This window comes from Taudactylus pleione, unplaced genomic scaffold, assembly GCF_031769625.1.
Source record: "Taudactylus pleione unplaced genomic scaffold, aTauple2 ptg000016l, whole genome shotgun sequence".
Classification (NCBI taxonomy): domain Eukaryota; kingdom Metazoa; phylum Chordata; class Amphibia; order Anura; family Myobatrachidae; genus Taudactylus; species Taudactylus pleione.
In genome coordinates this window covers 34,644,749-34,671,643 of record NW_028284418.1, presented here as the reverse complement: position 1 = coordinate 34,671,643, position 26,895 = coordinate 34,644,749, and the positions used below count along the sequence as shown (strand labels likewise).

At 42.5% G+C, this 26,895-nt stretch overlaps 1 protein-coding gene across 1 annotated transcript in view; it reads left to right on the top strand.

Annotated features, from left to right (window-relative positions):
* Positions 1 to 26,895, top strand: part of PSD (pleckstrin and Sec7 domain containing) — a 266,492-nt gene that overhangs the window by 38,351 nt on the left and 201,246 nt on the right. Inside the window, exons 6-9 of the mRNA XM_088473556.1 lie at positions 7,191 to 7,385; positions 9,001 to 9,081; positions 19,428 to 19,540; positions 21,070 to 21,165. Coding sequence (XP_088329682.1) covers positions 7,191 to 7,385; positions 9,001 to 9,081; positions 19,428 to 19,540; positions 21,070 to 21,165 — 485 coding nt within the window. The remainder of the gene's footprint in view (positions 1 to 7,190; positions 7,386 to 9,000; positions 9,082 to 19,427; positions 19,541 to 21,069; positions 21,166 to 26,895) is intronic.

Genomic DNA, 26,895 nt, shown 5'->3' with positions numbered 1-26,895 from the left:
CTTACTGTAAATCCATAAATAATCAAATAATAATTGCTTCAGCCACTTGATGCCACCTACACATACAGATGCTAAATGCACTGTAAACTATGCCAATATATAATATTGGGCAAAACATTCTAAAAGTTATATCAAATACCATACCTCCCAACATCTAGACTTGCGAAACGGGCCAAAATAAACCCCACCCTTGATATGCCTAAACCCTGCCCCAACCCACCCAGATATACCTGCTTTTGCACAAAACACCCACTGTTTTGCACGCTCATCCTCCTTTGAGGATCAGGATTGTCCCACCAAAACTGGGGCAGTTGGCACAACTTTAATAAAAATATTTTATTGGCTACTTCTTATTAAGCAAATATAACAGTATTTTCTAACAGACAATCAGTGACGTGTGGTGAGGTAAATGGCTGGGGAGGCACTGGCTAGTACCGGAGCCAGATTTACAGATACATATATGAACCTGAGGGTTCACGGGAGCATTATACAAAGGTGCAGCAGTATGTAGTGCTGGAAATTTGGTGTGTTTTGATTAGGGATGTGCGGAAAAGGTAGACAGTGGAGGCAGTGCCTCACCTGCCATACACTTTTTACTGCAGAGTTTTGACTATAAAAATGATTAGAATAATACAAAGAAGATATTTATAATATTTTCTTTAAATTTTTCTTCTCTTTATAGTCAAAACTCTGGAGTATACCCAAGTATGACAGGAAAGGCTCTGCCGCCCCTGCCTCACCTCACATCACTGAGGATAATATATCCCTGTGCTGCACTGATAACAGCTGAAGACCCAAACTGCAGGGGTTTTGCTGGTAGAAGTAGTGAAAGGCTCAGAAAGGTAACTGGAACCTCTAGTAAAAGACCACAGCTCCACATCTCCTTATTCCCAGGTGTATCATGCAGAGAGTAATGTGCATATGATCAAGTATCATCTTTACATATGTAGAGTGGGCATATATAATGGAGTAGTTCCCCAAAACATGAACTCTGCTGCCATCATAAGGACAGCTGGCAGACTGCTGCTCTCTCCTATGTGTCCTTGTAGTAAGGAGTAAGGACCACTTGCTGCTTAGCCCACTTTGGAATGTTAGGAGCAATAATATTAGGAGATATATAATTGCATCCTAGGGTACAATGAGAAACTTGCCGATTATACTTCTTTGATATTTCCCTTTTTTGGAGCAGGGGGGGTATGTAAATATGTCTCTTGTTCTTTACATAATCCAGAAGATATTCAGTTTTAAATGGTTGCATGTTCCTTTTTCAGCAGAGGTAATTAAATGTAACTGCTGTGCAGCGTCAGGAAGGACCTCGTACAGCCGGTGATTTTGCTGGCTCCATATGAATTAGGTACATCATAGAGCAGAGGGAATGTTCCTAGTGGCAGCTGTGGGATTAATTTGTAAATAGCAGCTGGAAACATTAGTCAGCATATGTCAGACACCTCAGTCCCTCGTGTCATAGTGTTACACACGCCACCCGATCCTGGCGCAGCTGGGATGTATGCATTCTCTCACACTTACACCCACTCACTCCTATGCACAGGCTCCCTATAATAAACACATACGCAGGACTTTAAATATAGCTTCTGATGACAGTGACCACCGGTTTGTGAAATCTGTTTGCAGCCAATGCACGTGGAAGATGGTCAAGAAGTGAATTAGGGGGATTATGTAAATTAAAAATGACTCCTTATTTTGGCACTCCGATGACGAAGTGGAAAAAAACCTGTGGGTGTCTCATTTCACAGCTTTTAAGCTCCGTATTCACATACTAGTCTGCTATTTACTTTGCCTCCCTTTTAACAGATCTTCGTTTGTCTATTTTTCATTGCCTTGATTTTTTAAAAATCAGATTTAAAGTAATTTTAGAGATGGTGAGTATTTTGCTTTTTAAATCCATCTTGTAATTATTCCCTAGCAGCAGTATCCATACCCACTATTACACACACTTTTGCATTGTCATACAGTCATTTATCTAAATAGTCTTTTATAAATTGTATCTTATACAGAATATAAACACCCCACACACAGAAAAAGTATGTATCAATAATTTATGCCACATGAAGGCCAGTATCCAATTAGCCGCAGTAAAGTACCACAGCTAATTACCTCACCCGGGGCTATCCAATTAGTCCCGATGCCGGCAGTTATTGAGGATTTTGTTTTGCCTTCCTCAGGCAGGCGAAACCAAATCCGTGATAAGAAGCCATTTTAATCCCGATCGCGGCAGTGAAAATACATAGGCTCGCGACTTTTCACGTATCCTATGTGTTTTCGTGAGAAAAACAGAACATTTTCGGACGTAAAAACAGGGATGAGATGCCACGAAAAGAAAAATCTGTGCAGAAGACCCGAAAATCGACGAAAAACAAACAAATTGTTTTTTACGTACGAAAATTTTTTGCTGCGCATTGTGTACATTCCGAAGTTTATATTCTGATCCACTAACACATACTGTAGAAAGCTGTTGATCAAACATGTTTGTCATTTGTTCCAGGAATTAGTTTTTCTCTTTTGCTAGTTACCTTTTTACTTTCACATACAAGATTGTTTAATGCTGCAACAGACAACTCCTGCTCTGGACACAACCTTTTAGAGCTTTCATGATCTTTGGACTGTTTGAGAACTCCAGAGCCTATCATTTATAATTATATTGTGCCAGTTAACCTTATCTATAACCCAGTGTCACTTTGCCAGTTTTCAGAGCACAATATTCTGTGCGGCTACTAAGGTTAAGTTCATGTCGCTCACAATCAATGCCACTCGCACTTCCAGAATAAAGGGAATATAATGCAATTATAGTTCCTTGTTATTACTACCACTGGAGTCAGGGTAATTATGGATAATTATATTAATGGATGGTCTCTAGCTCACCTCTAAAGTATCTGATAAAACACTGTTAATCTGTTGCATTGCTATCTTTGTTAAGCTCATACACTTTATTATAATTATCTTTCGCAAGCAAACTTTGACCTGAACCACAGAGTTTAATTCTGAAATAAAGTTCCAGTAAATGTCTAAATTTATGCCTGACTCGATAATTTTCCTGATTGGGGAAATGGACGACAACCTACTGTAGTAAGTGTAAATTTTGATGATTCTAATTGTAGCAGCTTTTAGTGCAACTAAAGAAATATTCCCACAACTGTCTCGTATAAGTCTCCCAATTACAGGTCATGTGTATATGGAATTGAATGGTCAAAGGAGCAAGTCCTAAAAGCTAAATTTATGGCATGATTTCATTTTGTGGGAGAGGATTGAGTACAGTATTTTCTTTATTCATTTTTGCTGGGTTTTAGTAATATATATATATTTTTTTTGCAACAACAAAAATTCAGTCATTCTGTTAATAAATATATTATATATTTTAACATTTTAGCTTGGTAACAACAACGTTTTTAATAGGCTTTATTTGTGCTAAGACCCGTTTTATTTGTACAGATCTACATGAATTCTGAAAAACATGATGCTGGAATACAGGAAGCTGCTGCTATGGAAACTGGAAGGCCTAGCAGACACATTTAATATTAAGAGTAGTTTGCAATCAAATGGAAAATGTCAAACAATTCTTGAACAGCTTCTCCAAGGAGAGACCAACAATACACTCTATGCAAGTTTTTGAAAAATTACAAACAGGTGCACAAATCTAATTAACCAATTCACTGCTGACCTGCACTGTCAGCTACGGAAAATGGATCTGATCTCCTGCTTGCAGTTCTTCATTACCAGGCAAAGGATGAAGCACAGTATGTTCTTAGGCAACCTGTAGTAGCGCTATGGTTTATCACATCTGAACAATATCCTGATATTAAATTGCATGCATTTAAGTCATTGAAGACAAAGGGCCTGATTCAGAGCCACTTGCACGATGTGTATGCAAATTGCGTAGGCAGTGCTATTGCACAGCAATGCATTAGCACGCCCAGTATTTCTTAGAGCGCGATCACATAGTGTAGGCATACACACACCAGCCTGTCTTAAGACACCCATTTGTGCACATCATGTCCAGGAAGTGTATGCAACCATCGGAACATTGGATGCTATCGCAGCACTTGCCGCAAGCAATGCGAGCACTTCAGTGTAAAAACCAGCCAGGTGACGTGTACTGTGATGCTGTGTTATAATTATGCACATCTCTAAAACACCATTGAGAAGCTCAGGCACACCTGCGTTTGCACCTCCACTCCCCTGTTTTTAATGGCCAGCCCCTGTTACCACCTACATACGGCTTCCCCTGTCACTCACTCTGCTGGGCTGTCTATACGCAGTGAGCGAATGCATTGTGAACTTTCGCTAAGGTATGCACATGCTCACTGTGATGCATACACATGCGCACAATACATACACAATGCATACCATCGGCAGCAGCGAGAGTATGCATCTTAGCGAGCGGGTCTGAATCAGGCCCAAAGTCTGTTTTACATGTAGGAATGATGTGCTATCTGCACTATTGGTCCACAGTTTGACATTTTTGAATCTTTGCAGCTTTCTTACATACACTTTTTGCCAGTACATGGGGTTTTTAAACTTTTTCCATTGTTATTTTATGAACGTTAGTTTGTGTTGGCCTCTTTGGCCCTTATTTTACTTTCTACTACCGTAGTGACTATTCTTCTCTCTTGGTGGCTGTATTAATTCAAATGTAGAGCTTAAGAGCAGAGTACAGCTTTCTCTGTTATGCTAATAAGGGTCCTACAAGCCTGAATGCATAAAAGAGTATTTTGGCTACATAGATGATTTTTGGGTGTTATCTCAAATAATTTATCCCATAACAGAGATGACTCATTTTATAAGTCACTGTTTATAATGTACTTTTCTACACAGCAGTGATCTCCTCCTTTAATCTTGTAATATCTCTAACCGCCTCACATGTTCGGATGAGTGCTATCTTCCATAGACTTTAGTGGGATGAGTGATTAGTCCAGGGCCGAAACTAGGATTTTTGTCACAATTTGGCGCCCCCCCAAAAAATACAACATAGAGGACGAAAAGGGTGTGTGGTTTTGTGACACACATTATGCCACAGTAATGCCCCTTACAACACATTATGCCACACAGTAATGTCCCTTATAACACATTATGCCACAGAAATGTCCCTTATAAAACATTATGCAACACAGTAAATAATGCCCCTTACAACACATTCTGCAACAGTAATGCCCCTTATTCATTATGCCACAGTAATGCCCCTTATACATTTATGCCACAGTAGGGCTCCTTACACATTATGGCACCGTAAGGCCCCATCTCCCTTCTCTTATCTGCTAGGGCCAGGCAGTGGGTGAGCTCGGGATGGCCCGGAACAGGGCTGCCACACGCTGGGGAACTGTCAGTACTGGCATCATTGTACTGTGGCGCCGCTCGCGAACCAATTGGAGCTCATGGATCGGCAGCCTCTGCTGATTGGCTGCCGGTCCCCGAGCACTGATTAGCTTGCGACCGGCACCACATTAGACTGACTCTGTCTCTGTGCCTCTCAAGGCCCGGGATGCGGCTCCAAACCCACAAGAGCAGCAACCTAGCCTCTCAGCAGCCTCTCCCCGGCATCCCCTCAAGTCCGGCACCCGTGTCACGTGTCCCCCGCCCCCTCCTAGTTGTGGCCCTGATTAGTCAAACACTCCTTCAGGAAATCATGGCAATTTGGGGCAGGAAATGTCTTTTGAAATAGAGAAGACAAGAAGGTTTTTTGCTCTTTAGGTGAATAATGTAATTCGTGAGATTAATAGCATTAAATCACATTGTCTTTTCTTAAGTGATCTCTTTAGGTTTAATCAGTGCTTTTTTTTTTTTTTTTCTCTTTTCACTAGTCTGGTGATACAAATTCCAGGCAGGTGTATTAAAATGAGGACAGTCGAGACAGCTGCGGGACTGGGTACCGAAAGGGGCGTAGCCATATCCAGGAGGCATGGCCGTGCCCCCTCCAGAAAAAAATGGAAAATACTATGCATGACATGGGGAAGGACAAAGGGAAACATTTGTCCCCCACAACAGCTTGCTCCCACCAACAGCCCCGGGTACTTAATACCCCCCCCTTCTCGGTGCCCTAGGTTAAAATGTACTAGTACTTGGTTTCCTGAAAATAAGGTGTCGGTGCGCAGTGTCCTTGCGTAACATCACAAAAAAACGGTGGGTTAAATTACAAAGACTAATTCCCCGTACACACTGAACGATTGTTTTGAACGATATGAACGATAACGATATCTTTAAATGATATGTCGTTCAAATTGTCCAGTGTGTATACACTTACCGACGAATAATGCGCTCTCCTGCGGGTCGTTGACGATATCTCCAGTCGTCTGTACATGCAGTCCAGTCTGGGGATATCATTAGTGATGGCATGCTGTCAAATGCAGAATGGCCCCGTTCCCCCCCTGCCGTCAATCGTCGTTGCCGGCATCGGCAAGTGTGTACGCACTTGCGGATGCCGGGCCTGCCGCATCCAACATCGCTGGGTACACACGTAGTCTAGTGTGTACCCGGCTTGAGAAGCGAATGTAGCCATAGCCTTATTTTGGAGCATGGTGGGGGGAGCAATTGAACTGTACTCTAATTAGCACTACTCTGAATAAACAGCAAAGAAAGATATTCACAATAATGTATAATTATAAAAACGAAGTCACAAAAAAATACTGAGATCAGATTAGTATGCACTGTCGCGGTTTTGTTTACCTCGATTACATTACACTATGATTAGAATAAGCATTTCTAATTTCTTAGTGGTGTAACTTGTTTAACTGAAAAATGTGTAATGTATCTCTGCAATCTTTAATAAAGTACTATACTATGATACAGCACATAGCAGGCAGTATGTAGCGAATGTCAGTGGTCTCATTGGAATTTAAGTCAGGAAAATTAACAAAGTCTCATTAGTAACTGTAGATCCAAATGTAATTTCTGCTTTTATATAACTTAATTCATTTAGGGAGAGATGTACTAAGCTCTGGGAAGTGATAAAGTGCAGAGTGATAAACGACCAGCCACGCAGCTCCCAACTGTCATGTTATAGGGTGTGTTTGAAAAATGACAGCTAAGAGCTGATTGGCTGGTGCTTTATTACTCTCCACTTTATCACTTCCCAGAGCTTCATACATCTGACCCTTAGAATGTGAATCTGAGCAACTAACCATACTATATATCATGGTACACTTAAACGTCTACTTTTGTCCTGTCTGTTTCTTATGTAGTGAACCACCTCTTGGCAATATGGCATCAGATTTTGATTCAGAGATGGACAGCACTGAGCGACTGGCACTAGGAAGCACAGATACCTTATCCAACGGGCATAAAGCAGATCAGGAAGCTGCAAAACGCTTAGCAAAGAGACTGTACAATCTGGATGGGTTCAAGAAAGCTGATGTGGCGAGGCACCTGGGGAAGAAGTACGTGTGGGTATTGTAAGGACTATATATACCAAAGACCCGTTACCCAGTATCTGTCATGTGGTGATCCTTTGGATTTCATCTCGCACAGCCCCAGTGTTGTACTTCAACAGTTCTTCACCACTTCATGTCTACATTTATTGGTTGCATGTATACGTGTGTTTTCTCAAATACTCCATAAGACAAAATACACCATAAGAAAAACGGAAATGGCCCTGGAAATAACACGAAGCTTGTAGTACCTGCAATATAGTATTTATTATGAAAGTAGATAATGAAAAGACATGACACATTAATAATATGAACCCTGGGTCTATATAAGACTCTGTAACATACAGTGCATTGACAATTTTAGATTATAAATAGAAAAATAACGTTACTCTCATTGTTTTTCAAAGACCCTATGAAAATATCAATTATTTTTTAAAAGTAATTTTTTCAATTAAAGTTATTGCTGTCATGAATGTACAGAGCAGTGACGGAACTAATGAGTGGTGGGCACAGGTGCAGCAATATGCTTTGGGCCCCCACTCCTACCCTTGCACGCGCCAAAGGCCCACACCAGGGGCTTGACATTTTATAATTATTATTCTTTATTTATATGGTGCCAACATGGAGAACAGGCTTTGCCCCCATTTTCATCACTCTGCGTGCATGCCCAGCACTCCTGGGGATGCTGGGCTGCCCCCAGACACTCCCTTGCACTGGGTCTATTCAAATACTGCTCTGCTCCCCCCAACGCTCATCTCCTCACAGGACACTGCGGCCTGTGGATGGGATGGCTGGGCAATCCCGGAAAAGTGGGATTGTCCCACCCAAAGTGGGACATTTGTGATGTATGATGGTATACAGTCAGGTCTCATGGGGCTCTCCGTTACACTGAGTAACTCAGGGGCACATCCGATATGCCATACGGAGCTGGAGGACAGACGTAGAGGAATGCAGCACATGCGCAGTAGCGTATGTTGGAGGTTGTGCCTCCGGCAGTGTGCTCCGGGTCCTGGTCCCCGGAGGTTGTACAACAGTAGGCAGAGGCAGCACAGAGTGCGCCTTTAACAAGCAAGAGCAGGAGGACTGCTTCAGAGGATGCAGCCGCAGAGAGGAGGAGCTGGAGACTCCCAAGTCTTTTTGTTACAACCCTCGGGGGTGTACTATTATGAGTCAGCCAGACTCATTATAATGCCTCCGATTGTGGGCCTCTCCATTGCATTGGACCTCAGTGAAATGCACCGCCGCTAGTTCCACCCCTGATACAGATTATATTCAATAGCACCACATGTATGCACTTATCCCGCAAGCAACAACCACCTGGGTACAGTCTAAAAAGTCCTATTAAGGAATAGGAAACCATGTTTCAGCCAGCATACTGTACTGGTCTAGAGTGCAGTGCATTATACAGTATGTCTATCTGCACTATGCCATATTTAATTTTGGAACAAAATATAATACAAAGTAGTGTGTATAGTTTATATTAAAGTCTTTGGTGTTTGGTATGTTGTTAATGCATCTTCCTTCTGGTGTCTCATCTTCATGTACTTTCATAAACTCCTCTGATATGTGTTGTGCCTTGCCCTATGATCAACAGACCAGTAATTCTTTTCTCTTTGATTTTCAGCAATGAGTTCAGCAAGATGGTCGCAGAGGAGTATCTGAAATTCTTTGTCTTCACGGGAATGTCTCTAGACCAAGCACTGAGGTTAGTCTGTCTGCTGCTTACCTTTTATTTTGATAACTTTCTTTTTTAATTTTATGAAAACATTTTACCCCCCAGCACCTCCATTCCACATAATAAGCCCTTCTATATAGGACTGGATCTACTCCTCCATTGTTATCAAGCACTATGTGCTCCCAACTACATCAAGTGGAAAGTGGACACAATACCATTAAACATGATGAATCCTTTCATTTGTGCCTTATTATATTAAGTTAAGGAGAACGACCACCCCAGTTGTGTGATTACCATGTTATTTTGTGATGTACACTTCATGTAATAAAGGAGCAGATGTCTTTACTAAAAAATGTTTATGTACATTGTGTGCACACTCTGAGCCTGTTGCTGAGTCTGCATGGAAATAATTGTGTGTATTTGTTCACATGCAGAGTTGTACATGTCTTTGCAGTGTAATGCCCCCTCGCGGTACACTAAGCTTGTTGCTTAGTGCCATCATCATCAGGGCACATTTCTATTCGTCTCTACTATCTGCACATTATATACCTGGAAACAGGAGTATTTACGCCCACGTCCAAGTTTGCATGGCCCACAATTCACCCTCATTGAACTTTGGCAATGTGAAGATGCCTCTTTATAGCACAGCTGCTTCTCTTCAGTCACAAATGAGAATGTATTTGTAATGTGTATGTCTCTGCTTCACTTGTTCTTGGTTACGGAACATACGTAGGGTGTAAACATGAAACATACGCTTTGCAACTAGGCATACATTTTACTCAGCATCAGGCCGTGTGCCTCTGCTATTCCATCATAGCAGTGTGCCTCTGCAATTCCATCATAGCCGTGTGCCTCTGCTATTCCATCATAGCCGTGTGCCTCTGCTATTCCATCATAGCCGTGTGCCTCTGCTATTCCATCATAACCGTGTGCCTCTGCTATTCCATTATAGCCTTGCTCCTACACAGGGGTCCACTTATTAATTATCACATGTGCAATGCAATCTGGGCATGCAGTATTAGCGCCCACGATCACACTGCAGGATTTGATAATGCCGCCCAGATATAACAAAAAGCACATGCAGCGCTCCCAAAGAACCCTTTATTGGTAGTTTTTGCAGTGTTTAGCTGCAGGGGCCAATCTGGTAAATATGGCAGCATTGCATCCCCCATAGAAACATATGGAGGTTGCTGCTCCCGGTGGGAATGGAGGGATCACAGCAGGTATCTGAGATATCTGCTGCGGTCCCCGTCATACATTCGGGGGATTCTAAATATTTACGTTTACCCCCCCTGAAAATGGGTGTTTTTAGGGAATAAGCCACAAATATTTATTGATAATAGGGCACCTAAGACTGAGATGGCAAGGAGCAATCTCAAATATAAATGTCCTAATTGCCCCTTATACGTTTCTGTTGTTGCTGAGGCTGAAATGTCTGCCACAGCCAAAAACAGTTGTGTATCTGTTTACACAACAGACAGTAGAAAGATACTGATGCACACAGGTCTGTGATGACAAACTCACTCTTCTCCCTCTTTACCTGGCTCTCCGTGATTCACTGGCACAGTACTGATCGCATACTATTAGTATCCTCTGCCAAAAACTCAGCAAATCCCTAACTGCATTAGACATTATCTCCCCAAAAACACAGTAATGGTGGCAGATTGTTCTTTTAAAGAACTATGCAAATACAGTACATTGGAGATTATTTATGAAGTACAGCACAAAACACTTTGGTCTTGTTCTGGAGCTGCCTCAAGAGTTGCTACATGGAGCCATTTTCCCTGGGTTTCAGAACTGGCAGACTACTGGGAAAACAATGTCTGCATATAGCAGGCACTAGTCTCTGGCAGTGCCACAGGCCACGACACAAGGCTAAGGAAGCGTCACAGTTGCTGCCATGGCAACACCTTTATTTCGCTTGCAAGTTGACTGGAAAGGCATCTTGCACGCTGGAGAGCTGCCTGGTGCGTCTTTAGAATATGTCTATCCCCCTCTACTGTGATGTCATAACATTGCATGTGGTATTGGCAATATTAGCACCAGAGTTATTAATTTGTACATGAGGGCCAGGGGCTCCAAAAGGATCTTTCAGACAGCAGTGTAATACTCGTTAGGACATCCTTACATCACATCTGAGGAGTCTAAAATGGCAGTAATACAAAAACAGAAAATTGACAGCTCTGCGTTTATTTAACATTGTGAATTTTAAGTATTACTCTAACCTTGCCGGTAACCTCAGGTTGGATGGGGTCAGAGCTGACCACATCCCCCAATAGCTGGCCTTGTTCTAGGAATACATGGCGAAGATCTACGCCTCAGACTGCAGCCCTGGGGCTCAATCTCTATTATGATTTCTTAGCAATCTTTATTTGTAGGTTGTTGTTTTTTTTAACTACGTGGGCACTCCTGTGTCTGCATATGTTGAATAACACTTCTTTATACTTAGGGGGAATTCAGTGAGCCCCAATAATTTAGCGGGGGTGAAAAAAAGGTGGTAGCCTCAGGCTTTAACGTCCAGGGCTATTCAATTGCAGCCCTTTTTTCTCATCCAATATATTATTTGTTATAGGGCGTTAACACTGAGGGCCATATCAAATTAACCATGATAACAACTTTTTTTTCCCGATAAGTTATCATTTCTGAGAACTTTTCGGCAAAAATGGTTATCGCGTAATTCTATTAGCCACGGTTTTCGCATATCTGAAAACTGTGTAGGAATTATCGCAAATTACTTTTCACCATCTCTGAGTAGGTGATAAGTTGTGCAAAACCCCTATTTTTGGGTAAAAATGTTGGGACTTGGGGCCTGATTCAGACCCGGTCGCTATGAGCGTACGCTCGCTCAATGCATATGCAAATTTTTGAAAGTGACGCGGCGGGGAGCGATCGCTCACCAAGGCATAAGCACGCCCATCTTACCTGTACGAGCGTTCAATTTGTGTATGCAGACTCCTCTTAGCGAATGCAGAGACGCCCACTGCCCCACATCATCTGGAAGTTTGTGAAAACATTGGTACATTGACCACTATCGGATGTGAACGCAGTGCTTGTGGTAGCTTTTTTTTACCGTAAGCATTACGAGGAAAACAGAGGAATAAAATGGCTGGTGACATGAACTATGACGCTGGCTGTTAATTATGCACACCTCTAAAATGGCGTTGAAACACTCAGGCACGTCTGCGTTCGCAAATCCAACCCACCGTTTTTACTGGACTGCCCCTGTTACCACCCACAAACGGCCTCTCCTGTCACTCACTCTGCTGGGCTGGCTTTGCTGTACGAGCGAGGGATCTGCGAACGCACTGTGTGGTTTGCGCACGCGGACTGCGATGCATACGCATGCACAGAGTAGCAACCATCGACAACAGCGAGGGCACTGCGGATAGCGTCCGGGTCTGAATCAGGCCCTTGGTACAGAACCCCTTGGACACTCCCCTTAATGACTAAAGCCACGTACACACTGGGCAATATTGTGAACGATATCATTATAGTTCAATCGTTCACAATATCGTCCAGTGTGTATGCAAGATATCGTTAATGATGCGCACTCCTGCGGATCAATAATTATATTTTTCATCGCCTGAACATGCAGACCAACCTGACGATATCGCCAGGTTGTGCATGTTCAGGGATGCTGCCAGTGACGTCACTGAATGATATCGTTACCTGTATAGGCTCAATGTCGTTAACGACATTGAACCCGGCAAACACTTACCGATATCGCTCATGGAGCGAATCATTAAGTGTGTATGCGCCTTAATTAGGCAAAAAAAAAAATGAATAGCTTAATTTGGCAAATAATGACCTGTCATATTTGGGATGAAAAAATAAGTGTTGGAAAATGGGTTTAAAGTAGTGGGTCAGGTATTTTATTTTATGTTATATTTATTATGTGTTTTACGCATTGCAGGTGGCTGCACCAGGTGTATTTTGTCCTAAAATGACACAAAAATATACTTGCACCTATTTTAATATACCCCTAATTTAACTGCAGCAATTATTTTGCCCCAAAAAACTTGTTTTATATAATTTTTTAACTGTTATAGAAAAATGCATATAACAGCCATTTGACCCCAAACCTTTTGATTATGTCCACTAACATACTTCTATACTATTCCCCTATCTTAGTTTACTTTTTGGGGGGTACAGGTTGATTTTCATATTTTCACCAGCACTTTTCGCCAGTCTTCAATGCAAGAATTATCAGGGGAATGTGTTATCGCGCCTTTTGCAATAGGATAATCAGGAGCATGCAAACAGCGGCAAATTCGGGCAAATGGTCCGAATAGTTTTCTCGGCTAATTGTACATGGCCCGTAGATCCATGAAAAGTTCCCGGACATATGTGTCAACCCACTGTTTGCACCTGATAACAGGCTAAGTATTGCTCAGACCCGAAAAGAAATCCGCGTTAAGTGCAGCCTGCAGGCTGACTTTGGGGCTAATTGTATAGCCCCAGGGGATCAATTAGACTGTGGTAAATTACCGCGGCTAATTGAATTCCCCCCTTAATTAGCATGAATCAAATAAAAAAACTGTCAATTACAAAATATACAGGAATATAAAAAATATATTATATCAGAACTGTACCTCTGGGTTTTGACACTGAGGGATATTGTGCTATTGTCACGCATCCGAAGATATGTGATTTCCGTAAAACATTTCAGCTAATTAAAATACTTTTTCCCAATGTTCCAAGGCAGAACATTGTAAGTACGTACATCCTTTAACGTGCACTATATTGTGACAGTAAGTTCACCTGCAGTAAATGACCTCAATTTCAAAACTGTGTAGTTCTTCATTTTTACTTATTTAGCAATATCTCCCAATTTACCAGTCATATTTATTTGAAGATGAAACATACGCCTTATGAATATTTCAATAACTGTAATGAATATTTATGTAAAGTTTCTCTGCAGTCCGCACATTGCTGGCTGATTTTCCATTAAAGGGTTTTTTTCAAGCTCCTTAACCAGAGCATAAATATTAATTAAAATTCACTCTGCTATATCATAACATAAGCACAGCACACTTTTATATTTCCATACTGTAAAATATATATTGTACAGGTACTGTGGATCTATTTCTAGAATAGTTAGGTGCTTTCTGGGTAAAGGGTTTTCTCAGGGCCGGTGCAAGGTTTCTTGGCACCCTTGGCAAAACTGCAGCCTACTGACCCCCCCTCTACCCACTTTCCAGCCCATCAGCTGAAAGTGAGAAGGAATCATCTAGTTCCACAGCCGCCACCTGCATTTAGTGATTGAAAAAATTGGCTGCACTCAATTCTACACACTAAGTATATCCATTATAAATCACACTGTAGTGAAAAATACATGAAAAGGTTTTAATGTGGCAATAATATACACAGATAAAAGTTATATTCAAAATATATGGAACATGTATATGTTCCTATTTGAAATACATACATACATACAGACAACATATATTACTATCAATATTAAATAAAACAGGTTAGATATATATGGTCAGTGTTCCTGGTCATATCAGGCCAGCAAAAAGAAGAAAAATAGAAGAATAAATGTTTCTCTTGGATAGAATACACTGTATCTGTGGTAACTTGTAAATATATTGCAGCAATTGAATATATTGTTGCTATTGAATAGCACGGAGTGAGCTCACCCGATTCTGGTAGAAATGTTGTCTATGATCTGCAGATCAGGGCTCTCAATATTCCACGTAAATGCTGTATTTGTCTCAATAACTTACAGCGCTTGAACTGATTTCTTTCCGTCGCTGGGAATCAATTGTCTCCCTCTTGTCACGGAAAAGCTTATTGTTGTTGCTCCGCTCCGTGTCAGGCAGTGTAGATAGTGGTGGAGCCGCTGGCCGGCTCTGTTGCACAAACACCCGGGAGCGGGCACCTGCAGTGATGGACAAAGTACCCGGTGAAGCTTCACACTGGTCTGGACACCCGACCGGACTCCCCCCGTGCACAAAGGAGCGGCAGATGTGGGTGTCTACAGAGGCAGTCGGGCAGTATGGCTCTCAATGTAGGCTCCTTGGTTGTTTGTACTTTCGTTGGAGTCTGTCTGTTAAGAGAGCATATTCGCTGTTTGGTTCAGGATGTTGTGTCCGCTTGAGAGGGAGAGAAGTGGCTGCTTTCTGGATCATGTACCACAGGATCAGCTGTATAGGCTCAACGCGTTTCCGTCTGTCTACACACCTTCTTTTTGCTGGCCTGATATGACCAGGAACACTGACCATATATATCTAACCTGTTTTATTTAATATTGATAGTAATATATGTTGTCTGTATGTATGTATGTATGTATTTCAAATAGGAACATATACATGTTCCATATATTTTGAATATAACTTTTATCTGTGTATATTATTGCCACATTAAAACCTTTTCATGTATTTTTCACTACAGTGTGATTTATAATGGATATACTTAGTGTGCAGAATTGAGCGCAGCCAATTTTTTCAATCAGTATCTGAAGTAATCACACAAATTCTTCTTTTTGGCAGCAGTCTCTTCTCACATAGCAGATCATCTAGGAAGCGCTATCTTCTTCAGTTTTTTTATATATATTTTGAGCCACCTGCATTTAGTACAACAAGAATGTCTTTCTCAGACACATCCTTAATATTGTTATGGGCAGACTCTGTGGCTGCTGCCTAATGGTAGAGCCGGCCCTGGGTTTTCTTTTAATTTGGTGCATCACACTTATATCTAACTACATGGTCTTTCTCCATACTACCCAAAGCATTTTTTCCTCTTTACCTTGTGCGCAACGCTCTTTATGGTGATTGTAAGACAAAGCAATTAATGATTTTATCTTGGTACATGATATTCAGCTTGTCTTCTTTTTACACCTGTTCAGATACCGGATCTTAAGTACAAGATATTATGCTTGTAGTGTATTATAGAAACATATTGTATTTCTATAATACTGTGCTAACCAAATGTGGGATTTATGTCCCTATTTACCTATTATTTTCAGAATATCCCCCCAAACACCCGTTTTTGGGAGGTACCCGCAAATAATAAGTATCCCCTGAATGTATCTACAGGGGACTGTAGCAGATATTGGAGATATCTACTGTGATCCCCAGGTTTCGTTCACAAAAGCAGCCCCCATAGAAAGCTATGGGGGCTGCTTTCTTGACTAACTGTACCAAACACCTTGGCCCATGTACCCATTGTAGCCTATAGGCTACACTTCACAAAAAGCACCTGGAGTAGGATCCCTCCCTGCAATCACCACTCACGCACACTCAGTCAGCAGACAACACATACGCAGTAGTGTGGTGGCCACCGGGAGATGAAGGTAAACTAATGCGGTCACTTTAATGTATTTGCCCTTGTTCCTGCATGTGTACAATAGTACATCCCAACAGAACTTGATTTCTTATTGCTGCAAATATCCTGCGGAAGGCAAATGATACTTTGAAGTTGTGAATGTTTGATTACAAAGACAGAATTAAAAAGAAATCTAAGCTGCACTATTTTGAGAAACTTTGTGGAACTGGGTGATCTGTGAGCCTTAAAAATACATATTTACAGCTACGGATACATTTTAGTATTGGATTACTTACCTTTTTGTGTTGACAAAATAGCGTGTATGTTACTTTGGAATTGCAGGAAGTGGAATTTGGGTAGCACTGCACAAAACTTGTCTAATTTAGATAAATGGAGTAGTATTTAGCAGCAGCTTCTTACCTGTCTGGCCGGGGGGGTCTGTAGTTGTGCACATGTGCAGGATTACAATCCCGTGCAAATGCACAAAGTGGCGTGGCAAACTGGCCGGGTTCTACAGAGTGCATCGGCTGCAGCACCAGAAGCTGGTAAGGACTGCCCTAATAGCAGCGGAGTGGCTTCCTATGGGAAGCGTACTCTGCTATCGCAGTTGGGACTGACAGCCCCAGGGGGGGAAACACCTCCCTCTGGGACTGCCTCTTCAGCTTTGATTAACAGGGAGTAGTTCCAATGGGAAGTCACCACCACTGTTAGGCTGTCCCTGCAGGTGGCTAACAGGGAATGGTATTGAAATGCCGGCGGATGTGTAGCTGCCGGTTGAAATCCCGACAGCGCTAGCCCAACGTGGAGGAAATCCCGACAGCGCTAACCCGACGCGGGAGAAATCCCGACAGCGGAGGTAAGTAATCTAACCCTCCCCCCCCCAACCCTCCTTTAGGGGTGCCTAACCCTAACCTCCCCCAGTTAGTGCCCCTCTCCCCGCACCCTAAAGCTAACCCTCCCGGGGGGGTCCCTAACCTCCCCCCCCTAGTGCCTAAACCTAACACCCCCTTTTCCCTAGCCTAAGCCTCCTCGGGGAGTGCCTAACCCCAAGTCCCACCGGGGGTCCTTAAACCTAACACCCCCATCCCCGGCTACATCGCTACTTACCTCCGGCGCTGGACAAACGGTCCGGCGTCCTGTGAGGGTCCCAACATCGGGATTAACATAGGCGTCGGTATTTTTACACCTATGTTAAATCCCCTGCCGGTCTCATAACTACATCCTGGCTAAGAGTAATGGGGGTGCAGCTGCTGTTAAAGCCCCAGTAGTGCAACCAGGATTAAATTAGTATTGGTGAGGTAGAGCAATTTGATTTGGGCATTTGCAGCTCTAGGTGAAACTCATTCCTCGTTCCACAAACTCTCCCATCTCAAATGTGGGTTTTCTGGTCTACAGTGATATCTGTCTGTCCCTGCCCTAGTGCTCTCATTCATGTTTTATATATTAGTATTACATACATATGATGAGTATACCAACGCCCCCAAACATAATATATATGATGAGTATACCAGCAACGCCCCCAAACATAATATCAACAGTGTCCACTTCTGATTATACCAACAATCGCTCTCACTTCAGTTTCGATTCTCACAGTCTACCTATATAGTATTATTTACTTTTTTAGGGCTATACAAAATCATCCTTTTGCTTTTATTGTTTTCTTCCTGTTTTTATGTTATACATTGAATTTTTGTTCACTATTGTAATTTGGGGAAATGTAAATGAAGAGTGAAAAAAATGTTTCATTGGCTATTCCCCAAGATGAATAAACTTTTATTGATGATTTTTCATTTATTTCATTTTTTTCAATGTTTTGATATAAAACGTCACACAAAAGTGCATATTTATTATACAATATTTACAGGATATCTCCCGAAAACACCTGTTTTTAGGGGATAGCTGCAAATACTAAGGATCCCCGGGATTAAATAAAGAGTTCCTCCATATCCGACCACAAAGCAGTTACTATATTGCTAATTATTTCGGAGAGGGATCCCACGGCCCTGCATGCGCTGTATGTGCTCTGGAACCAAACCAAGAAACAAAGTGATAGCATAAGTCTTACATATTTTCATACTGGGCTTAATTTGTATATAGTGACTGCTACTGTGACCGTTCCCCTCTAAGCCAGTATACATTTGGTACTCATGTATGCCAAGCTGTAATCTCAGGACCAAGTAATGGCTGTTTTTTTGCAGTCTGGGTAGAGAGCACATTACAGCCATGTACTTTGAGAATTCTCCTTTGTGATCTACAGTATGTGACAGGACACCTCTGCCACATATTTTGTAAAATAGTATGGATCAAGATAAAGGCATTAAGCACATAGGGCTGAAGCGTATCTATAATGGGTGCAAGGTGTGTGGGGAACACGGGCCCCTGGGTCCAGGATCCCGCATCGCAAACCCTACACCCATAATATTACTTACCTCTCCAGAGTCCCACGTCAGCGCGGGGGTCCAGCGCTGTAAAACAACTGGAAAATGGCCACGGCGGCCATTTTCCCATCATTTGCGCAGTACAGGGAAAATGGCCGTGGTGGCCATTTTCCCGGTGACCTGTGCATACATTATAGACTCTGGGCACACTCTAGTGCCCAGAGTCTATAACTCCGGCACTGGCCGCACACAGCTCAGTGCCGGCAGCCGGACGGAGAGGAGGGGGCCCGTGTCGGAGACTGCACACTGGCCCCCTCATCTCTAGAAACGGGGATTCTGACTGTTGGGGTGCCGCTAATGGTATTCTGACCACCGGCATCCTGACCACCAGGATCCTGCACGTAGACTATCACACATAGTATGTTTGGTTTATATTTTTAAAGGAGATCCTCACGACCATAAATAATATGATCGTGGGCTTCTTCCAGAAATCACACCATTTTGTTTGTGTGGCTCTAGTCTGTATAAGGCATCTTACAGGTGTATGAGCTTTTTTTGTTTCTTTTTATGGTTGAGAATGACATAGTTATAGTAGGGGTGCTGCAATTTTGCACCAGAGCATGGATATCTTCACTCTTTATAAATGTATGGATTTTTATTGCATACTGTGGGTATGATATAACAAGCATCAGATAAATTAAGAGTGTATGTTTTTGTTTCCCATCATAGAATGTTTTTGAAAGAATTGGCTCTTATGGGTGAAACACAAGAGAGAGAGCGAATATTAGCCCATTTCTCTCAGCGATACCACCAGTGCAACACAAACAGTGTATCATCTGAAGGTCAGTATCCTACACGCTATAATTGTGTTACACACAGTCAGTATACTTAGGAAAATATAACCAGACATCATGTAGTCTACAATCCCACCATAGGCTCCTCAAGCATTTGCTAGAAGCAATTTGAAGGGTGATCTTGTTGTTACTTAGCACAAGGATCTGACCTACTTGGAATGATACTGCAACACATCAAGGTAATTCTTTAAAAGATGTAACTAAGCTGCCCATACAGAAGCTTTGCCACATGGATGACCAAATTATTTAGATCCTTTGAGCTAAGGCAAAATATGGGAATGACATGGGGCCTATTAGTGCGGTCTCCTTATTATCTGACACACTGACAGATTGTAGCCAGCAGCAAGATTTTCCACGGGTACTGAATGACATCTTACCATCCTTAATACCTTTTAAAATTAATTGAATGTACATCTGTCCATAGACAATATGCAGTATGGCAGAATGCTGTGTTTAAGCATGTACAGCCGCATATTTGCTGTTAATCCTGTGTTCGGCGTACTTTTAGCATGTAAATAGGACATTGTTGCAATTTGTAAATGTTTATCTTATGAACTTTCTGTAACACTGAAACATGTTATCTGCCTTATGTTTATTATCTGACCGTATCAGAACTAATTGCGGTTTCTTATGCTGGCCATACACGCTGCAATTATCGGGACGATCCGCCCGATATCGGCGGATCGCCGCGATAATTGTAGCGTGGGGGGGGCGACCAAGGGTTAAATATTGCTCGGTCGGGCATGCTGGATTGTCCAGCATGCCCGTCCGATGCGATATTTACCCGGTAACTGTCGGCCGCATCGGGCAGTGTATGCCCAGCGAGGCCGACAGACAGACATTTCCTGTGTTCCTTCCTATGGAAGGAACAGGGAAATGTCTCCTCCACCGGGGGCGGAGCGCAGATGTCGGGCTATACACTGTGGTCACAATTGAGGGATTTTTTTTGATGAATGCAACTTGCGCCTGAGATTTGGGGAGCACTCGCACCCAACTGTGCAGCTGCCACTTACTTTTGAAATAATTTCTGTATATTAATTACAATTAAGCAATTTTATGTAACAACATTTTATGTAATCATTTCAATTTTAGAGCGCAGAGATCCATAGGGTTAAAAATCGTGCCGAACAGATAATAATTTGTGGCGTTCATTTAATGTAGCCATGCATGAAAAATGCTCAAATATGCAGTAAATGTTCTCCACAGTAACCATAGCATTTGCTAATTTAACTTTTGAACCTCATAATATACTGTATAACGAGGTTTTTTTTTTTCTTTATAAATACAAATATGTATGTCCCTCACTTATATGTAGAGTTAGGTTCTGTAGAAATGTAAACTCTCACGGGCAGGGTCCTCTCCACCTCATGTGTCCTATCTGTCTCCCTTGTCAATGCTGTTATGCTGAGTCCCTCGTTATCTGCTCCATCCACATGTATAGGTTCATACCTGTGAATGTACTGTATGTCTTGTCACTGTTGTTATCATACGTAATACTTTATTCATCTCCTCTCCAGAAGGGAGCATGCAGGGTGCCAGTTCGGAGGTGGGGCTACGTGAATTGCACATCATGGCCCTGCCCCTTGGTGTGAATCATGGCATTGTGCAGAGGGGTAATTATGATGCAATTTGCTGAAAATCATATAATCACTCCCCATCTACCCCTACTGATTTCACTGGGATGTGGCCTGATGTGAGAGGGTAACCTGCTCTGCTGGTAGCGTAGTAAAGTATGGTGTTGTTTTCATGCACTAATATCTGTAAGAGAACCCAATACTTGATTAAAATGGAAATGACAAAATTATACAGGTTTATGTAGATCAGATAATCTTCACAGCATCAGTAGGGCATTACCAAAATTAGTTAGTTAACACACGTAGATGTAACACATCAGATAGATGCAGTCTGCAATGTGAGTTCTTATTTTTGAATAATGGTCATCAACCAATCACAGCGTGGTGGATTTTTTTTTTTACTTCTCTCCAATTCTAAATGTGACTGGTTGAGAGATGCATGAGAAACCTGCAGGCTCCACACAAAAGGCTGGCTGGGAATGCTGGGACCAGTAGTACTAGTTGTACAGTAACTCAAAAGCTACAGTTGGCTTAGTCTTGGTCATCTCCCAGTAGCATGTTGCATGTAAAATGTGGGGAAGTCTGCGTGAAGCATTCACGTGCACCTCCAGGGTTCATAATTCCACCCCACCCCGTACCAGAAGGGAAGATGCAGGGTCTCCACCACTAGGTTGGGAGCATCTTTCTCATTCGGCCCCCACCAGCATGTAGGGGGGGCCCGCAGCTGTAGGGACTATTAAATTGCACCATTACACATCAGGTGGAGTCAGGTAGAATCCTACAAAGGCAGTGGGAATCTTTAATGTAAATAAATGGTGAGAACACTAAAGAGCTCTTCTTTGGAAACGTGCAGCCTCTTTAACCACCACGGTTCCACCCTAGAACCAATAGATAGTAAATGTAAACCCATATACAGTAGGTGCTACACTTGCCTCTTTCCAGTATGCACATACTTTCTCGCATGAAGATAAATAGATAAAGCTTGCATATAAATAACCCAATTAAAATACAAATAAAAAGAAATTAAATTCTCCACTTTGTATGAGACCCAGATAGGGTCCTGGCTGTAAATTCCTTCCCTGGCACCTCCAGAATACAAACATGGAAGGGACTCGCTATAGTAAAATATTATTATATTAATTCACACTTACAAATAGTGATACTAATAAAAGCATGTTGTGTATATAAGGCCTACTTATAAAGCAGTGAAAAGTCCTGTTTAGATGAAAACAGGGCTTTTCACTGCTTTCGGCGATTCAGGGGCCTATTAATCCAATGATAAATGGCCCGGTAACCATGCGGAAACGCTAGTTTCTGCATTTTTTAGGTTACTGGGCCATTCATCATCAGGGGTCCCAAATGGACTAGCTGATGTTATTGTGAGAACAAGCGCCATCTTCAGATGGCGCTTATTCTGGGATCCCCACTCCTTCCTATGGGAAGGAGTTCCGGGGATGCGAAGAGAAATCCAAGCGGATCTACTACCTCCCTGGCGGCTTTGCGCATGAGTGACCTTGCCGGAGGGGGAAAGGTAAGTAACGCAGCTACTTCTGTAGCTGTGCTACCAACCACGGGGACATCTGCTTTTTGAAGAAGCTGTCCCCGCACCAGAGCAATGGTGATTTGCTCTGGTGTAAAGTTTCCCCCACTGCGAGTTGGATACTTAAGTATCCCTCGCAGCGAGATGATTAATTAATCATCAGGGGCCATAGAGTTTACCATGGAGAAAGATATTCCTTCCACAGCGGCCCCCCCACTTCATGTATGAATTGCATTACCATATTTTTGTATGGTGAGTGCAATTCATAAAGGAACAGAAAGCTGTTCTTTCCGTTCCTCTCCTGCAGTACAGATTCGCCATCTGTGGGTGGCGTAATCTGTACAGCGCACCGAACAGAGCAGGGAAGCTGCACACTTCCCTGCTCTCTGCCCAGCACCGACTCCACCCCCTTTTCCCAGTGTCCTTTGCAGCTGCTCTCGGACACCGGCGCATGCGCAGTGAGAATACAGGCATATCGGGCTCCCAATATCTCTGTATTCTCACTGTTTTACAGGATTGTGGAGGGGCCGGACAGCGCCCGAAGACACTAGATAGGTAAGTGTACGTGAATGGCTACTAAACATCACTATATATCACATCGATGTGATGCGATATGTAGTGGTATTTTTCAGTACACACTTCATGTGCTACATGAATAGACCCCTATGTCTATCTTTCACTCACAATCAGAATTGTAGAGCAATCTATGAAAAATTTGTGGATAACCTCTCTGCGCTTATTTTGGTAAACTTGTATGACAGCCTTATATGAATATCTTGGTAGGTCGCTGCACTCCATTCATACTGTAGATGCTCCATCCCATTTTTGCAAGGCATAGATAGTGAATTCTCCTTTGCAGCTTAAGTTAATAAACTCATTACACAAGGAAATCAGTCATACAAGATAAATATGAATATCCACAGAATGGTAGGCCCCACTGTGTCTTTTTAGCGATCGTCCATTTCTTGCTGTTCTACACGCTGCAAGGTTTAACTCACATCTCATCACTACTTTATGCCAGGATCGATGAACATGCATGTAATTGGTGCATTTTGTTAGGAGGACACAATGTTCTCTTACTGAGTTGTAGTACAATGAATTGCCACTCTACACAATTTACTAAAGAACCAGTGGTGGCTCCAGAGGTGGAGCTTCAGCGCAGTCCAATATTCAAATAGGGGAGCCACAGCAACTGCCACCCCAAATGCTTCCAAACATCACCGGCCAGGACTCACTGGCAGATGGTGTAGCTACCCTATTTGAATATTGGACTGTACTGCAGAGCCACCTCTGAAGCCACCACTGCTAAAGAGCAATAACAGCTCCTGAAGACCTGATATCACTGTGCACATATGCATTTAAATCTAGTGTTTAATGAGTAATTGTTTGATTGCCAAATCCTTGGATAATTTCAATTTTCTAATTTTTCTGAAGCCAATTATGAAAAAAATGGAAACAGTGATTGTTCTATTCGTGGCAATTTTTTTTTCTTTTTGAAGCCTAATGAAGATAAAAGTGGAAGTTTTTATGAATTCATACCTCACATATTTATTAATATGTATTTATTAATTATCGAGTTTTATACCTGACAATTGTAATTTCTTATCGCCACTATTCTCGGCCATGAGAAATTATATACCGGAAGAATTTATCAAAACTCACACGATGACATTGTCCCTGAGATGTGTCTGGAGTGAAGTGATCGCATTAGTGCAGTGATTCCCAACCACGTTCCTCAAGGCACACTAACAGTCCTGGTTTTAGTGATATCCATGATTGTGCACAGATGGGTAAATCAAAATAACTGAGGTACTAATTAAGTCACCTGTGCCCAGCTATGGCTAGCCTTAAAACCTGGACTAAAATTTGACGGCAGATAAGAACCATTTGGCCCATCTAGTTTGCACTTGTTCACTCCTCTATCTGGACCCCCACAGCGGTAATGCACATACGTGGTCTACTGACTATGCATTTGTGCTGCTGTTGTTACAGGGGAGGGTTCTGGAGGAGCCAGGACCAAATTTACAGTTTCACAGCAACCTATGGGGGCTGCGGCTGCTTTTGAAATTGGAGGAACTGTGGCAGATACTGTATGGAGAGATGTTACTGCAGTCTCTCCATGTTACATTTTGGGGATACTTAATATTTGCGTTTATCCCCCACAAATGGGAGTTTTAGGGGGGGGATGTGCTGCAAATATTGAATGATAAATGGGCCCCATAAAATTATACAGTGAACATTTGAGAAGTACCCAACAAGTAGGCACTTAAATAGAGACTAATTTTGAATGGTGCCATTAAGTGGGTGAGTTGCCGACACTTCTATTTGAGCTGTACCATTGTTATTACACAGTAGAAAATTTTTGTTGCATATGGCAGTAGTTGAAACAAATGTGCGGGTTCGGTTTTACTATGTTCTTTTCAGGGCCGGATTAAGCTCTATGGGGGCCCCTGGGCAACAAATGTGTGGGGGCCCCTATATGCAGTAATGGCCAAAATTGCGGACACTTTTTGAAATTTGAATGTTTTTCAATTTTGAATACTTATAAAAACTGTTACACTTCATGCAGTGCAATGATTCATATATCAAATGAAAGGAAATTTAATACTGAATTCAATTTTAATGCATAACTTCCCTTGTAATGCATATATTTGACCTTTGTTTACTGTAAACAAAGGTCAGATATACTGTATGCATTACAAGGGAAGTTATGCAGTGAAAACAACACTTAGGGTGAAAATCCCTGTGTACTTATGATGTTACTGTCCTATAAGTATTTCGTTGGGTATCCTTTATTTTTCAAGACAGCAGCACAGCGATGTGGCATTGACAGGGCCGGAATAAAGGTGGGGCGACAGGGGCGATCATCCCTGGCCCCCAGACCGATCGGAGTTAAAGTGAACCCGAGAAGACGGAACCAGTTCTGCCTCCTCCGGCTAACCTAACCCTGGCGCCGTAGGGAGGCACCATTTGCCAGACACCTGCTGCGATTGTAACCAGTGGGCGCCCGGCTACCTGCCCGCAGCGGTAGCCGGAGACTGGAGCTCACTCCTGAACTCCGGGCTCCGGTTCACGCAGAGCACTATGGGAGAGACGTCATGACGTCTCTCCCATGGTGTAGAGGAGAAGCCAAGCGGACTGGTTGTGGACGGCAGCGTGAGCGTGGCTTAAGGTAAGTATTAGCTTTTTTTTTGTGCAAGCGGCTTTTGTACTGGGGGCATTACTCAGGGAGGGGGGTATTACTACTGGGGCCATTACTCGGGGGGGATTACTACTGGGGGGCGTTACTACTAGGGGCATTACTCAAGGGGCATTACTATTGGGGGCACCACTTCTGGGGCCTTTACTATTGGGGGCTCTACTACTTGAAGGCGGGGCATTACTACTGGGGCATTACTACAGGGAGCACTACTACAGAGGGAGCATTACTATTAGGGGCACTAATACAGGGGCATTACTACTGGGGGCATTTATACAGAGGGTACTGCTACAGGGGGCATTACTACTGGGGCCACTACCACAGGGGGCATTACTACTGGGGGCACAACTACAGGGGTATTACTACTGAGGGCATTTACAGTGGTGGCCAAAATTACGGACACTTATCAAATTTGAATGTTTTTCAACTTCGAATGCTTATAAAAACTGTTGCACTTTATGCAGTGCAATGATTCAAATATTTGCATTACAAGGGAAGTTATGCAGTGAAAACAACACTTAGGGTGAAAATCCCTGTGTACTTATGATGTTACTGTCCTATCAGTATTTCATTGGGTATCCTTAATTTTTCAAGACAGCAGCACAGCGACATGGCATTGAGCCAACCAATGCTTCAAGCTCTTCCTTCTTTAGTTTGTGGTGCCATGAGACAATTATAGCCTCAATTAATTGTCTTTTATTGGATGGACGCCTCAGATGTACCAGTTTTTTCAAACGGAACCACAAATGTTCTATGGAGTTCAGGTCTGGGCTGTTTCCTGGCCATCCCAGCACCTGTATGTCATTCCCCGCGAACCACTGTTTGCATATCCGTGCAGTGTGGCAGAGAGCTGAATCCTGCTGGAAAAAAATTGCGGCATTATCTGGAAAAAGAACCCTGATAGAAGGTAGAAGTTTTGGTTGTAGGATGGCATTATACAGACAGTATCCATGTTGCTGGAAGGAGATAAATGCGTTGCTTGCACTATATTGCAGTGCTGTCCGGTAAAGATAGGCATTGTCCACCAGTG